Source organism: Cynoglossus semilaevis, chromosome 6 (genome assembly GCF_000523025.1).
Source record: "Cynoglossus semilaevis isolate Cse_v1.0 chromosome 6, Cse_v1.0, whole genome shotgun sequence".
In the NCBI taxonomy this organism is placed as follows: domain Eukaryota; kingdom Metazoa; phylum Chordata; class Actinopteri; order Pleuronectiformes; family Cynoglossidae; genus Cynoglossus; species Cynoglossus semilaevis.
The window spans coordinates 3973755-3991171 of NC_024312.1; the positions used below are offsets into that span (position 1 = coordinate 3973755).

Genomic DNA, 17417 nt, shown 5'->3' on the forward strand with positions numbered 1-17417 from the left:
CTTTTCTTTTTGATAATCAATGAGCAGCCACTCAGACCCAGCAGTTACAAAGTCACTGTGGATGGGAGGGGGGGGGGTGTGGGTGGGCAAACAGACGGATAAAAGGATAAAGTGTGGCTGTCTGTGTCAAATACTGCCAGCTGTGTATGAGTCTTACCTCGAAGGTCAGTTCTGTGTATGAGTAAGCGGACACCATGGCAACTCTGTCTTGTGCCACACTCTTAAACATTTTTCCAGGCGACCGTGACCTTCTTCCTCCCTCTAACTGTCCCTCTCTGTCTCTGAAGGGATTTTTCAACAGCCCGCCGGTCAATGCACCTATAAATGAGCATGACAGCAAATCTTATGGCAGATGCGCCCAGGTGACAGGCCGGGATTTAAACTGTCAGTTTAAAAAAGCAGTGCCACAGAGGAAGTGCAGAAGAGTGGAGGGTTTTTAACAGTTATAGGGAGAAAATGGTGAATCGAAGTTGGCAAAGTAAATGGAATAAATCAGGGTAAACCATTAAGGTTTAAATGTTTGGGAGGATGTGGAGCAGAAGCAGAGAAGAAAGTGCAAGAAAAGAAATGATACTGTACGTCAAAGACAAAGGAAAAGAGCGGGGAAGGAAAGTAATAAATGAAGGAGACGGAAATTCCTGCACCTGCAGCTCACAGCTGTTCTGAGGTTGCCTCACCCGCAGGAACTGCTTTGCAATGCGTTTGAAAAACAGGGGTTTTATTGACAAGGAAGGAGCTGCTGCTGGTGTGACTGCCAATATGAGAGGGAACAGATGATAGGAGGGAGGGAGGGGGAGGAGGGGGGGTGGATAGGTGTGTTATGGCTGCTTAACGTGGAGGGAATCTTGGCAGCAGACTTGAAAGTCTATAAATAAGTTTCCATCATCCATGACACATGGTTTTCTATTGAGATTGGGTTTTTCCTCCACACCCTGATTTTTCTTTCTCTCTTTTTTTTTTTTTGTCAAATGACTCGTGTTAATTGGGCTTGATTTATCTTCGAGGATTCATTTACTTCAAATGATTTACAGCTCCCACCTCTGGCAGAAAAACCAGGAGATGGAGCTTCTCCTCCAGCCGCCGATAGCTGAGGGTGTAAATCAGAGAGCCTGAAGTCCAGGCCGGAGAACGGCCGCCGTACATCTGACCTGCTGCACAGCTGAGTCTGTTTTTGAGTGTATGGCCTTTCATGAGAAGAGATATTAGTGAGCAGGCACAGGTTACAAAAATAAACCTGTTCTGGAGACATTTTACCAACTGGCATCAGTGTGAGGGGAAAAAAAAAAAACAGCAGGTGTTCAAGAAGCTTAGTGTGTTTATATTTGGGGTGGTTATTGGTAATAATTTTGTTTTTAATAAACAAATGAAAAAATAAGATTGTTGAATTCTCAAATACTTGTAAATATATGCAGTCCCAGTACAATCACCCTGCAACACAAAAAAGAACCAACGCCAAGAATATTTGCATGTTAAAAACAAACAAAATAAGATACAGTGCTGTAGAATATCAGTGTGGTATCATCTGTGTGAGTGTGGTGAGTGAAGAGGGGAGTTAAATGATGTCTTTGTAGGGACTGTTAACCTACACCAACGTCATCTGAGAACAGAAGTAGGAAATTAACCAGTGGTTGAGCCGGTAAAAAAAAATATGAATAACACAAAGGCGGAAAAATGTGCTCCAGCAGCTGAGAGTTGTCTGACAAGAAATACTCAATGAGACCTGTGATGTCTGCTGACTCTAAAGACATGCAGAGATGAGAGAGAGAGAGAGAGAGGACGGGGGGGAGAGAGAGGCAGCGCAATGGCACAGTCTTCCCCAAATGAGCTGTTTGCCTACCACGCTCCAGAGCTCCCCCCGTTGTTGCTGATGTGTTTGGAAATAGCCCCGGTTGGTTTATTTTAAAACAAGCCTCAGTCTGTGCCCCCAGAAATGTCCCCGTCATTAAAGGAACCAACCGACAATTAGTCAAGAGCTAATTTGCACTGATTCAAACGTGGAACATCTTCTTTAATTCAGTCTGCATTAGAGAGAGAGAAAGAGAGAGAATCCAAGGTCCAGGCTGTTGGGTGAGGATGTCCTCACCGCTGCACTGACTCTCAGAGAGAAGACGACCTGCTGGGAATTGTCGCTGAAGTAATAAAGTCAATGTTATTTAAGCAAATGGAGTGGACGAGGACGCTGTAAACGGAGCAGCTTTGTCCTCCTCCATTTAAATAATCATTTAAAGACCTGACTGGCAGAGAATGCTCCTCCAGGTTCCCTCCCCTCTCCTCTCCTCTCCTCTCCATCTCCATCTCCTCCAAAGCTCCACATATTAAAGTCGGATCAAACAAGCGGGTGTTTCTGCCGCTGTGGGAATCACAGCTTTATTAAATAACCCCGCGAGAGTTCACGTCCACTGAGAGCCGTACAGACTGGGTGAAATACCCAGAGACACGACACAAATAACAAGTTAGTCCCCTGTCCTTCTTTTCCTCGTCTCCTCCAACAGCATCACCGCCATTCACTCACACCACCAGCTCTCTCTCTCTCTCTCTCTCTCTCCTCCAATGTGTGCGCACAAGAACAAGCCAAAAGAAACGCACAAGTTGGAGTCTGAGCGGAATATAGATGCGTTCAGCGACAAGAGCCCAGAGCTGTGAGATTTGCACACATCCATCCAGAATCCCACCATGCGCTCTCTCTCTCTGACTTACTCTCTCACCCTCTCACTCCCCCCTCCTTCTCTCATCATGTCATCATCTCTGTTAATGCTCTCCTTCTCTGCCTGCCTCGTCGTTCACATACAGTTTAAACCAAGAAGAAAAACCGTCAAAGACTCTCCTGAAAGTGATCGCTGCAGAATACCAGCCCGAGTGCGCCCCCTTCATTCCCTACTCCCCCTCACCGCCCCCCTAAAAAAAAAAAACACTCCGTGCCACAGATGACAGAGCCCATGAATGGGCGCAGATCTGACCAACACATCCAAGGAGGATAAACTTGCTCCGGCGTCGGATGCGCGCAAAGACGCAGACCAGGAGGTGGAAAACTTGGCGATCCGGAAAGTACGAAGGGAGACAGTGATCACTTTCACTCTCCGTGGACACACACACACACACACACCTTCCCTCGTATTCCCTCTGACAAACACACACACACACATTCCTGCCTCGTACCTGGTGGATGAGAAAAGCCAAGAGGACGCAGAGTCCAGTCTCCATGGTCGGGATTTTAATTTCTCTCGGAGTGAAACGGTAGCACGGATTCAAGACAGGATGATAGAGGCTGGGTCAGCTCTGCACATAATTCCACTGTCCAAGAGCCGGAGAGAGATGGATGTGTGTGTGGACGAGTGTGTGTGAGTGTGGGAGAGAGAGAGAGAGAGTGTGTGTGTGAAACGGAGAAAGAGCCGAACGCCTTTCACCGTACGCCGTCAGCTGCGAACTTCCCCCGAACACAACTGCAGTGTGATCAGCAGAGCAGTGGGGAGTGAGAGAACGAGACCACGACCAATGGATTTATGAGCAGGACCGAGGAGGGAGGAGGGGGAGAGAGAGGGAGAGAGAGAGAGAGGGAGAGAGAGGTGGTGCTGATGGGATAAGGATGGGGTTCACACAAGGTGCAGGGTCAGAAATAGCCCAGGTATAATATGTATTATAATAATTATAAATAAATATGTAATTTCTTGTCAAATTAATTTATTTTGTAAAAACCACAGGTTTGCAACCTGTACACTGACATTTTTATGATTTCACCACTAGATAAAACTCATCATGAGTTCAAATCAGTTTAAAGTTTCAACAACTGTGGTCATTGAACAGAATCCCCAACTCGACTCCACATTATTGATAAAAACAACAACAACAACAACAACAACAACGTTGACCGAAGTGCGGTAGACAACAGTGGCGGTGTACGGTTCACGGTGGAAGCAAAAAAAAAAAAAAAAAAATCGTATGCAGCAACTTATCACGTCGATATTTCATGTAGTCGGATGAACTGCTGAAGCATCGTTTTACCAGGACTTACACACGCGTGATATCGAACCGAACCTTCAAGGCTCAGACCGAACTAATTTATGCATACTCAGTTTATTTACCTGAAAAAGTAAAAAAAAAAACAAAACATCGACTTACCGCCGAAGACCGTTGACGAGTCCAGGCCGCAGCACCGCGATGACGTGTCTTTAAAATATCCGGATTTTTCTTCATTGTTCTTCTTTATGCTCAGTCCATATTAAATCCGGAACCGCATTAATCCTGCACAACACGTGGGTTTTTTTTGTTTGTTTCTTTGTTGTTGTTTTTTTTTTTTTGTTTGTTTGTTTGTTTTGTTTTGGGGTTTTTTTTGTCTTGCCTTTCCGTTGCCCGAGACAGATTGTCAAGGTCGGTGAATCCTGCGGTGACCCAGGGATTGCTGGGAGATCAGGAATCCTTGTCAATCTCAGTAAAAAAAAAAAATATCGACAGCAACAGGAAACTAGCCGCTGAAGTTTAGCCACTCAATGTGGAAGTTATTCTCCTTGTTGATACACCGAAAACCGCCTTTCCTCTCAGTACGGAGCTCTAGTTCTCGGTGATGGCCTGCCGTCCGATTCAATTCAGAGTTTATTAAAAGTATCTCGTGTACAAAGATACTGTATCGTCAAAGTGTGCGAACGCAGGAATCCAAGTACGTTTCGGGTACGTCCCAATCAACGTAGTATTGAGCGCACCTGTGGAGTTACCAAACCACGCCCCTAGATACATATGCAAATATGTTTAAATAGAACAACCCCCTTGACACGGGCTGACCTCTATCACAGAAGAGAGCTGTGGGGGCCCGGCAGGGGGCGTGGGTGAGATTCGTAGCCTCGTTGGTTTTACTTTTCCAAATGTTTTTCTCTTATAGTCTTTTTTTTTTTTTTCCCAGACAAATAAACTTTTTGACAGTGTCCTTCAGCCTAACCACCAGCAGCTACAGTCATAACCTTCACCTCAGAGTTTCCCAAAAATAAATAATCAATTGAGAACCACATGATTATTAAAATGGAGGGAGGCTGATTTGAATTCAACTCTGTGTCGGAGCCAGGGCCTGATAGCGGTGCATCATCATGTGGATTGCTTTTAGTCTGTTTATAGACTCGTTAAATTTAACAAGGCCTTTCAAGCCTATATGTAGCTTTAAGTACCGTGAGAGGACCCTGTGTGTCGGAGGGTACGGCTCAAAGACTCTCACTGCTCACGTAAGCAATGCGGGTTATTTAAAAATTGGAAATTGCACATCATTTGACGTTGGAGTGAAGACATCTCTCGTGTAAGGTTGTAGACTCGCGTCCAATCAGGCATTACTTCCTGTTCTTCACCGAGCAGCCGGCATTTTCTCATCCTGAGCCCAAAGGTCAGGTGTCTACCAGGCAAGCACATTGGTCTTTCCTCGGAGGCGGAGGTGTCAATGAACATATTATAATCACCCTGCAAAGTGCCCTTAACCTCCAACACACACACACACACACACACACAGAGCACTCCAGAGTGAAGGAGACAGATGAGTGTGCTGCACAGAGGAAGAGCAAATAAACGTCGACTGCAGAAATGAGCACAAACTGTATGTGCAGGGTTGTTTATTTTTTCAAATCCCACTGCTACAAAAGTCCTCTCTGCCTCTCTCCACCCCTGCTTCATTACACTGGTGCACGTATACAGTGGCTGTACATGTACTGTTTTGCAGGGGAAATTTTTATTTTTGCAAAAAAAATCTATCCTGAGTCAGGAAAACCCTGGAAAGGTCAGAGGAGTGTGGAGGTCAGGGAGGAGTCAAGAACAGCAGTCATATCCAGCCCATTTGTTTCTGAGTGGAGGTGAAAAATGGGAAGGCAATTGCTGCGACACCAGAGGAATTGCTTTTCCCAGAGTTTCTTTTTTTTTTCTGCCATGTTTATTTATCACTTAAATAAAAGCACGGTGAAAGCTTGAAGCCGTCACTGGTGGAACACAACTTTTCTTCAGCTACGCAGAAGCCAATTGGCTGTGTTCAAATACAACAGCAATTAAAACACAAAGGACAAGATGTTTAAAGTCCTTCACGTCCTGTAAATTGCTCAATTTGGACTCGTGCCCCTATTGACGTAGCCGTCAAACTGCAATGAGCAATTTATACCTTTTCAAAAAATGACTGCTGCAGCACAAATGCCACAGAAGACTTTTTCTTTCTTCCCTTCTTTTAATTTACTTCTATAATAAGGTGTTAGCGCACGGTGGGAAAGTGGACAATAAGATGTTTGACCCCTGGTGGTTGCTGGGTGGCGGTTCCTGTGTCGACTTCTGCGCTCTGACACACTAAACATAACAGGCCAAGTCATGAGCCTGTGCTTTTGTAAAAATGCTCAAAATATTATTGCAAGTGCAATTCAACATTACAGCTTATAACAAAGACTCCACCGGGCTTTTCTTGCGTTGTAATTTTAAAAACAGTCAATCTATTACAGAGATAAAGATTAACAATGGTCTCAACTCGGAATTTTGTTTTGTAAATAAACTTGTTATACTGCATTGCACTTGGAATAATATTTTGAGTGTTGAGCATTGTTGACGTTCAAAACATCTGCTTGGACTAAAGTGAAAATCGAATATAATTTCCTTGTTTATGACGACACTGTTGATGGAACTCTGAGTCAAAACATCCTAAAAAAAGATGCTGGATTTTTTTTAAAAAACATTTTATATTTGTGACTGAAACATGTTCAGTCTCCCAGACGTGTCCAACAGCTTTAACAAATGTTCCTGTTATATCTTTGTGTCACGTTAAGCTGTGTGCTCTGATGAAAAATACATCGGGATCACTGAAAAAATGAAAAGATTTAAAATTATATCTTTGTGTCACGTTAAGCTGTGTTAAAATGAAAAGATTTAATAGAAATTCTCAAAACTATGTGGTATTTTAATGTACAGTAAATCAAACCAGAAAAAAAATTAAACATGTACAGTAAATCGAACCAGAAAAAAATTAAAACATGAAGAGAAGACGTTTTTTTTTTTACTTTTGCCATGGATCGAAGCCACAAACCGAAGCACAAGGAAGGATTTTTTTTTTCTCTCCCTTTTTGGAACAACTTGTTCTGCCAAGAAAGTTTTGTTTTTGGACGCAGTTGTCCGCCTCTCTGTCTGTGGGCAGCGTAGCTCAAACTTTAACGGTGGGTTTTAGGTAGGGGAGCCTTTTGGCAGAGCTCTGCCCCTTCTGAGTGCTGTCTCTGCTTAATATTTAAAATCTGTTCATGCCTCATTTTAGACCCAAGCAGCAGGAGAAGAGAAGGAAATAAACAAAGAAAATGGTGTCATAATTTTTCCTGTGAAAAACTGCGTTCCCAGGAGAGCGGCAGTGTGAAAGCAAGACTTCAAGGGAACCATTAACAGTGAAGATTGTGTTGTTTTTCCGCAGCAATTACACTGTGAAATCACTTTTCACTTCATCGCTGCAACTTCACTATTTCTCCCTCAAAACTTTGTCTCTTAGCGATGAACTCAGATTTTTTTTTTTTTAGTTTTCTTATTTTCTCTCTTGATATATTTCAGCGTCTGCGAGTCTCCGAGAAAATCTGCTCACAAATCCATAAAATAAACTCTTTTACTTTTAATTTTCCATGTAAAAAGGTACTTTTTTTTAACTCTCTCTCTCTCTCTATGTAACTATATATATTTATATACATACATTTTTATATATATATATATATATTTATTTATTTATTTATATATATATTTAAAATAGGAAAACTCTGTTTAATAAACCATAGTGTTATTAAATTTAAATTAAAATGCTGCTCCTTAATGGGTATTCATATTCCGTAATGTAAAAGCCAATGAGCCAAATTAAAAACAGACTGTATTAGTTGTATATATGAAAATACCAAACATTACAAAATCTAATTGGTAAAATAAAGTTTAAATACACTTAACCAAAGTAATTTTGATATTTTTAGACTAAAACTGGACAAACCGACAAACGCTTTAATTGGCAATAACACCTACGTCTTTGACAACGGTTTGTATCAAAACACTATTTTTTACTGTTATTGGTTTGTTCAAGTAACAGGGATTTCTCTCTCTCTCTCTCTCTCTCTCTCTCTCTCTCTCTCTCTCTGAAACCTCGTCATGGTGCAAATCCAGAATGGTTCTGAAACCACAATATAAGAGTGTTTCCAGTTGTTCACATTCATTAGATTAATTATCCATAACAACAACATGATCACACAGGGGACGCGTGCAAGCAATTAGCTGCATTTATCTGATTTATACTACGGGAATTGTCGAGGATAAGGATTAAATGTTATTTACGGAATAATTTATATTATTGACTCATTGTGGATTATTTTATATATATATATATATATATATTTACTTATTTACAAAATGTGACTAAATATTTCTTGAAGGATATTCAGGACCCTAAAAAGACCTGGACCCTCTCTCTTCTCACTCTTCTCACCCAACACTTAGGGGAATTTCTCCCCCCTTGTGGTTGAAATGTAAACTGACTGTTTTCCCCTGCACAGAGGTGACTTCCAGAGCAAAGAGCAGCAGCAACAGGATTTGAGTGGAATATGAAAAATATTCAACAAAAACCACCCTTTTTCCAAAACAATAGAAAATACAAACCACAGATTTTTTAATTACAATTAAAAGTCAACACAATATTTTTACACGTATTGACCAGGTGTGAAATTCAGAGAAAACTCGAAAAAACACAAATGTAACCATTGTCTTTAAACATGAAAAATGTCAGATTTCCCACCATGAAAGAGGAGAAAAAACACCCGATTGTCAGGTTGGTTTCCTCTAAGAAGAAAATGTTCATTCATTTTCGCAGTGGGATAAAGGTTATAGCCGCCTGTGCCAGAACACTTATCATTCCAGAATTGCACTTTTGTACATGATGGTTAACGATGAAAGGCTGTGCTCCTGCTAATTGCCGCCTGCTTGGGTTCACTACCGAGAGAGTGTTGTGTACGACGCACCAACGGAGACAACGCTATGCTAACAATTACAATTTCTCTGCTGGAGAACACAAGTGCTTCTTGGTGGTTCTTTTTTATCTTTCACATCAGAATTACATTTTTTCGAGAAAAAAAAATAAAAAAAAACAACACGGTCCCTGAAAATGAAAATGAAAAACAAACTCTGTTCTCAAACTTAATTAAAACCTAATTTTTATAAAACCAAAGTTGGCAGTGTTTTACTGACTGTTTGAACCAGTGGGTTGTTGTAGAATGCTTTTTGAGGTCCAGGTGTATCCTGTGAGCTGATTGGTTCTCTGCTGATGGCTGTCAGTATAATAAGAACCCAGATCGCCTCAGCTGCTGGGGGAGACCGGGTTCTGACCTGGTAGTTACTCATCGTAGGGATTACGGGAATCGAAGGCAGGTTGTTCTTGAAAACCCGGTGAGACTAAACCCCGAGCACGTCTCCTGGTGAGATAAGACGTCCAATCATTATGTCTCAGTTTCATGTCCTTTGCATGCACGCCCAGGCCTGGCCCTGTGCTCTCATGATCATCACCTCCCAAGGTCACGGCGTGAACAATCACAACACTCCAATCACTTGATTTTTCCCATTCATTTTCAAGCATCCTGATTTGACGCCGTGGGCTGCAGGCAGCGGACTGAGAAATGATGAAGACGTTGAGACAGAGATGAGTCAACGATGGTCTCTGGTCCTGTCACTCAAACTGCAGAATGTGGACCACTCTGTGGACCAACCCATATGGGCTCCACCTACATACAAATACTCATTCAAAGTTTGCAGGTATAATTTAATGGTCTCCTAAAGAGCAGCTCAGCTCTCGCTGCAGAGACGGAGGTTGTCAGAGGAGTGCACTGAGGGGGAGATGGTTCGCCGGGAGGGAGACAGTTTGAAAGGTAAAGGGAGGCCAGATTATGAAGTAATTTGTGGAGACGCAGCAGAACTTTACACAAGATTTGGTATTTAATGGGGAGAGAGCGCAGACTTTGAAACTCAGAGTGAAGCGCTCACTGGGTCGTGGTGCGGGGAGAAGGTGTTCAGCAGAATTCTCACCGTACTGCAGTCAGTTATGGGAGCGTGCAGCAGCACTTTAATTATTTAGAACATTTACTGTATGAGAGCGGAGGATTCTGGCTTTTGACCTCCGTCAAGGTCATTCCACTGCAGGTTTATTTTTATTTATTTCCAGAACGTAGTGGTTTTGTAATCTCTCTTCACCTTTTCAATAATGGTTCATCTTGTCTTTTATTCCCACCCTGACATTATTGTTATTTTGGGAACATAGTGACCTGGTGGTGACACCATGTGGCACCGAGTCACACGTGTCGACGTGATGGTAGTTCATAGTTGGTGCCAAATTTAAAGATCTCCAAACCAAATAAAATCCACAAATGGTGACGATGATGATGATGTTGATTATATGAAATAATTCCAAGTACCGTGTACTTGTTCTTGGTTTTTTTTTTGGACAATCGTCATTTCTCTTTTTCACATTATTTTAGAAAATGCTTGAGTTAAGATTTTATGACTTATTTTAAACCTTCAGTTGTCACCGTCGTTGGTCAGGGAGGAGGAACCGACCAGGAACTCCCAGGTGGATGACGTTCTCACGTGTCAAAATCCTTTAGGTTCACAGACATTTTAAAAATGGAAACATTCTATTTCCTGGACTCAGCACCTATTTTTTTTTTTTTTTCCTGTGTGCTACAGTAGCACCAAACGTCACAGTCTGTCTCTCATTTTGGGACATTTTGTGAATTCAGCTCCTTTTTTTTCTGCACGTCTGCGAGAAAAAACGTCAAAAATACGTGGTGTCAGTGAAACCAGGACGCAGCGGTGCTACGTTTCATCTGGACTAAACAAACACACTGAGTGTTGTAACGATGTGCATGCCCTCTCGGTGTGTACTGCCAGCGTATTCCCACGTCTGACCATTTGTTTGTACAGTGCAGCGAGGACGAGCCAATCAGCACGGACAAAACAGAAGCAGCTACAGTTGAAGCTGAAAGTTCCAGAATCGTTTGTCTGCGTGAGGGACACAAGGGGAGCTGGAAAAGTTCTAGGAATGATTTTGTTTTTCAAACACATCTTCAGGTGGTGTGTCCCTCAGAGACTTCCTCTTCAATAGAATTCTGGGAAATGTTGTCCAAATCACAACCTGTTTTTTTGTCTGATCCAAGGACTAGGTTTTTTATTTTTCAGTTTCAGAGACTAAATTAGATCAGAACTTGTAGCAAAGCTTTAATATTTAACCCTGTTTCTTTTATTTGAACTTGTTTGGAAATTTGAAGCTTGCTCAGATTCAGAAATGTGTTAATATGTCGCCGCTGGACTAAAATATAACAAAGACACTTGTCAAAGCTGTTGAGGACGCTGGAGAGATATTTTAGTAAAATAATCATAATTTCTACTTAAGGGAAATTGGCCACTGAGCTTTTATGCTCTGTGTCTATTTGTGTTCTTATAAAAACAATAAAAAAAACTCCCAATATTGTAATATTTTACCATAAACCTGAAAACTGCTACAGAGTGATGTCAACAACATTTCCAACGTTCAACAGTCACTGTTTTGTACTTTCAGATATTTCCGAGCTCTGTGTTTAAGTTTTATTTCAAGCCTCCCCTAAAGTCTGAGACCAGATGACCTCATTTATATTCTCGCCCTGACGTGATTAACTCACAAATATGGACACGACTTGTTTGCTGCATCTGGTGCCATCTGCTTTATTGGGCATTGATAAGGTCACCGCTCGATCGGAGTTTGCCGCGCGCAGATTTCCTGCGAGAGTGAACTGTGTGGAAGAGTGGAAATCATACTGAGTGTCTGAGAAGGAGACGCTCCACATGAGTGACACTGAAGAAAAAAAAACTAAAAAAAAACTACAAGCCTTTAACAGGGTGTGTGTTTGTTAGTTAACAAAAACCCTGTCCATCTGTAACGTAAACAACACTGTGTTGTTGTCTTTTATAACTTCCATTGAACGACGTGCTTTGACTCATATGAGTCCATCAAAAACCAAAGTGAATGACGTCGTTATGTGACTGAGCCAACGGCTCCTGTCATCTCCGTCCTACATTCAAAAGCAGTTCAGTGTGAATGTACCAGTGATAGTGTACCAGTGGTAGTGTACCAGTGGTAGTGTACCAGGGGTAGTGTACCAGTGGTAGTGTACCAGTGAGTGGTGCTGCATGGTGTGTGACGTCATCGTAGAGTGTGTGTGTACATCAAAGAATGTGGGTAATTTAAAGGGGATTTGGAAACATCTGAAAAAATAAATCTGTCCCTCTTTGTTTCATTGCAGCCATTTGCTAAAATCAAGTCAAGTTCATTTTATTTCTCATTAATGTACACTCAGCAGCCCAGAAGAAAAAACAGAAAATGTAGATTTTTTTGCAAATTTATTAAAAAAGAAAAACTGAAACATCACATGGTCAGAAGTATTCAGAGCCTTTGCTGTGACACACTCATATTTAACTGATATTTCATTCAAATGAGCAGCGCTGTGTGAATGTGCATTATTGGCAGACTTGGCTTTAAAAAAAAAAAAGACACTAATACTGACTGTGGTGACACTGTGTGGGTGAACATGGCTGCGATGGCTCACAGCTTTCATCATCTCCTCAGATATTATGATATCTGCAGTCATCATCATCATCATCATCATCAGTAATGGAATAATCAAAGAAATTGACATCATGAAAATAACACGGCAAAACAGCAGAACATTACAGGAGAGTGTGGCGTACAGATGGATTCAAAACACGGCTGAACTCTAATGGATGCTTAAAAACCCCATTAAACATCATCAGATGTAGATATTTGCCTGCAACACACTGCAGAACTGTGATGGAGGCAAAGTGATAAAGATGTTGGTCATTAAAGTGATGTTCCAGTTTTTTTTTGTTTTTTTTACTTTTCTAAATTAACATTCTATGAGATTCTACAATTATAAACATTGAGTAGTTACGGTGTAACGGACCAGAGGAGCTGGTGACTGAACTTTGTGTCTCCCACAGCCGCCTCACACTTTTCCTTTAAAAGAAACAAATGGTGTTTCTTCAATTTGTGAAAAAAATAAAAATAGTTTAGTTTTCTGGCAACAACTCTGTCACTTGGTTTTTACTTCATTGAATTCTTAAACGACTCAAACTTTGAATTATCTGTTGTTTTTTTTTCTGTCAGACTCTTTCCTCTTTGGAGATTGATTTATCATTTATCTTCTCAGGTCGACACACACACACACACAGACCAAGACGCCACACCAAATGACAAAATAATGGGTCAATTATTTCGTCAATGTTGGGGCTCTTTGCCAGGGTAGTTGAACTTGGTCAGTACAAAACTCATAAATAAATAGATGTTGTATTTTAATCTCTGTTTTGTTCTCCTTCATGTTTGAAAAACAGCCGTAAAAAATTAAATCCAAAAGACCAGGCTTTACCTGAATCATCTTCAAAGTTCTTTACAAAACTTTTTGGAAGGATTTTTTATGGAAAGTTATTTCAAATTAAAGAAGAAAATGTGCAGAATTTCCCCAATGCCTCCTCAGAGGTACTTATATCATCCTCTTCGTATTCCTCGCTGCATTGGTACTACGTGTCTCTTTATTAATATTACTCTTAATAGAAGTTAAAGATTTTGCTTCAGTTTTCAACAGCACCGTCCCCTTCAGGGCCCGTAAAAGATTGGGTGATTATGGCCCCTTACAAGATTCTTCTCTATTGACGTAAACCTGCTCTAATTTAAGCAGACAGTCGACGATTAAATGTTTTATCCATTATTTCTCTTTAAATTAAATGTGTCGGAGCTCAGAGACCTTAAAAGAGAAATGAGTGTTAACTGTCAAAGCACTTCAGGGCTGGAGTGGAGTCTTCTCCATCCATCACTGTGTGTGATTAGCTCTGTGATTAGACTATTTATAGTGTCAGCTTCTTATTCACCAGCCCTGGTGTCTGGCAGGCAGACACTGAAGTGGGTCAGTTTCTCTGTTCCTGTGAACCACCCTGGAAACGATGCTGTGTCATAGTCCAGGCGTCTGAAGCACCTGCAGAAGAAGATGATGTAAATGATGATGACTGGTGGCTGTGTTCATTGAAATGACTCCTCAGGGGGAAACACGAGTGGCTGACAGTGAGTTGTGGAGGGAAGGACGATCGATAGAAATCGACTGATTTTGATTCAGTAGGATTTTACAGAAGGTGGAGGAGAAGAAGGGACATGTATACGATCGAAGGTGTAGTAAGTGTTAAAACGGTTTGGTGTTGAAAAAGTAAAGAATACATGGTCTGTAAACTATTTTCTTAAATAACCTAAAAATTCAAATCTCTGAAATTGAGAAAAAAAAAAGTCTTAATAACCTAAAAATCCAAATCCCTGAAAAAAAAGTCTCAATAACCTAAAAATCCAAATCCCTGAAATTGAAGTCTTATATAAATGCCTTATTGATCACACTTTAAGTTCACTACCTCACTGGAGAAATTAAAAAACAAATCTTTGCAGTGGAAGTATTGCCGTCTAACGGAACCAATTTTTGTCAAGGTTACATCAATGTAACAATTTTTAAAGGCAGTATTGGACACTTTTGGCTGAAGGTCAGACAAGGAAAACTTAAATCTCTACTGATGTTAGTTAAAAAAAAAAAAACCCTGGGAGGCTGGAGGTTCTTTGTTGATTGAACCATCACCTCATTTTCTGTGAAGTTGACTTCCTGATTGAAGTGGAGGCAAATAATGTCTGCGAACCCACCAGGCATTTCCTTTGAAGTCTTCATGAACTCCCACTACCCTCATGTCTGAACGGAAAGATCAATTTTCCAGTTTAGCCGCTTAATCTGAAAGCATTTCATTTTGTAATCCCAAACAAGACTCTGGTTCAAAAAGCTTGTCAGTTGTTGGAGAACAAGATTTTCAGCTGTGTGATGCACGGGCTTCGGGTGGAAATGAATTTCAATCTGAACCATGGAGTTTCCTGCCCCCGTTTGAACTCTTATGGTCAAATCAATGAAAAGGAATTAAGTTCAGGATTGAAGTCAATATGTTTTTATCTAAAGGAAGAATTTATACACGTATTTATATATATAAAAAAAGTTAAATAGGCACAACAGAATTGCTATAGATACAATGACGATACCGTGTCTCTATTCAACAGCGTAGTTTTACACCTGACCTGTAGATTACACTTTTAATTTTCACTAGAAAAACAACAGACAGCGTTTGGTTTGACGTTGGTGTTAAAGCTCCACCCACTTTCTGTTCATCCCTCTGAGTAAACTATGAAAAAAAGATTCATTTTTATCTTTATCGTTTTATTGCATAATGTGATCACAACAGGGTTTGTTTGTCTTTGCCCCTAGATGAACTGTATGCTGTTATTGGTGTAACTGTGATAAAATGTTTAAGAACAAATGTAGAAAAATATCAGCTCATTAGATGAGGATTAGTGTTAGTGTATGATGTCAGGCTGCAGCAGCTGGAAGAATGGGAACCTGTGATGAATTTGTTAACCTCTACTTGAACGGCTGCTTCTTTTTCATCTAAGAAAACGTGTGTGTAAGTGCATCGTACTGAATTGCGGCTTTACTGAATGTAGAGATAAAGAAGATAAGTGTATATTTGTCATGTGTCTAATCTCACCTCAGTAGTTACCGTTACAGCAGCAGTGGCTGACGGACACCGTGCTACCTTCAACACTGCAGCCGCCGCTAAATTGCACAATTAACCTGATAATGGCGTGCTGCGACTGAATAGTTCAGGGCCAAACAGCCCCAGCAAAAGGAAGCGATAAGAAGTGCATCCTTATCTTAAAGGCTGCGCTTGACTGGATAAACACAACGCACCCACAAGCAGAGTTCAATAATTAGATCAATTAAGCCAGTGGGTAATCAGATGCAGAAAGAGCCGGCTCACAAAAGCTTCCTTTCAGAGTGTGTAATGAAGGGGCCGAGTGAACCTGCAGCTCACAGTGTGCTGTTTGAAGGACAGCATTATATGGAAGTATATTTAGAAAACACACAGAGAGAGAGAGAGAGAGAGAGACAGAGAGACAGAGAGAGAGAGAGTTCCCGAATGTTGAAAACGCTTTGGGGACAGACCATAATCTTGTTTGTTGAAAACCACAGCTAAAAGCTTGGACATGATATCATCATCATTTGTGCTAATGCACTGATGATCACGCTGAGGAAGTCAATCAACTTTTTTCATTTACGCCCATTTTTTTCTTATTAGACAGCAGAACCGATCCCTCGAAAAACACAGTTGTCTCCAGCTCCTGCCTCTGTCTCTCAGTTCAAACTCGAATTCTACAACTACAAATTATGGAAATGTGGGTTCTCTTTTTTGGGGGGGGTGAGGGTCATGCCTGCTTAGATATAAGGCCCATTAATCCTTCAGAGGGAGGAAGAACCTTCCTGTATTTAAGCAGTTTGATGTTGGCGTTGATCTGTCTCCTGAGACCAGGTTTGAAGATGTTGGAACTTTGCTGGAATATAAAATATATTCTCTCACAGCGGAGTTTCTCTTTAGGTGGTGACAGTTGGTGACATTTGCAAGGTTGTCTGTGTCTGTGTATCTTTGTTGGTCAGAACTAACGACTAGTACAAGTAAAAAAAAGAAGTCAAGTGAAACGTCAGAACTAACGACTAGTACAAGTAAAGAAAGGAGTCAAGTGAAACATTGGAAGATAGTATTGATCTCAGCTAACTTAGTTTAGCATTAGCTTATCTGAGCTGGATGAACCAGTTTGGGTAAGACTTGAATTATAACATTTTGTCTTGTATAGATAAAGTCTAGCACATATATTGGTCTATTATTGATAACCAAAACCAAAACAAAAAAGATTTTATTTAGTTTTCCTTTCATGCTTTTTATCCTGGAACCTGCAGAGCTGCAGCGTCACAGAGCGTGTCTTATATAATATGTACTGTTTACCGAAAGGGTGCGATGATTGTTTGGCATTTTCCTGGCAGTTATTTCTTGCTTTTTTTCTTTTTGATTGCTCTCAGAAAAAAGAGGTAGAACGTGATGAACAGGAACTCTCCGTGGTGCTGAAGCAGCCGAACGACTGTCCTTGGGTCATGACAAACTAAAAAAAACAAAACCAAACACTCACCGTTTTCACTGTTATTCATCCAACCATGAACGGATGCTGACTCAACACCAAATTGGGATCTGTCTGCACATGATAATGAACCTTTTTTTTTTTTTTTTTACATTTACGGTTTACTGAAATATTAAAATCTTCTAAAAAGCTAAAATTCTCTAATAAAACCAGTGTTGAAGTTAAAGATTCAGTGGATGAGTTACTTAAAAACAAAACCTCTGTGTTATGTTTATTTTTTAATACCAGTAAAAAGAACAGGTTCTGCATAAAAGCAGCGGAGAGTTTTGACCCTGATCTAAACCTCGTCCCCAGGTTTAAAAAGATGCATTAGTTGTGAGACAGACCA

At 40.8% G+C, this 17417-nt stretch overlaps 1 protein-coding gene across 1 annotated transcript in view; it reads right to left on the bottom strand.

Moving 5' to 3' along the window:
* cdh13 (cadherin 13, H-cadherin (heart)) overlaps positions 1–4863 on the bottom strand; it is a 222021-nt gene extending 217158 nt beyond the window's left edge. The window contains exons 1-2 of the mRNA XM_025056314.1: positions 4337–4863; positions 4117–4239 (exon numbers count right to left, since the gene is read on the bottom strand). Of these exons, the coding sequence (XP_024912082.1) occupies positions 4117–4191 (75 nt within the window). The 5' untranslated portion in view covers positions 4192–4239; positions 4337–4863. The remainder of the gene's footprint in view (positions 1–4116; positions 4240–4336) is intronic.
* Positions 4864–17417: the final 12554 nt, after the last annotated feature.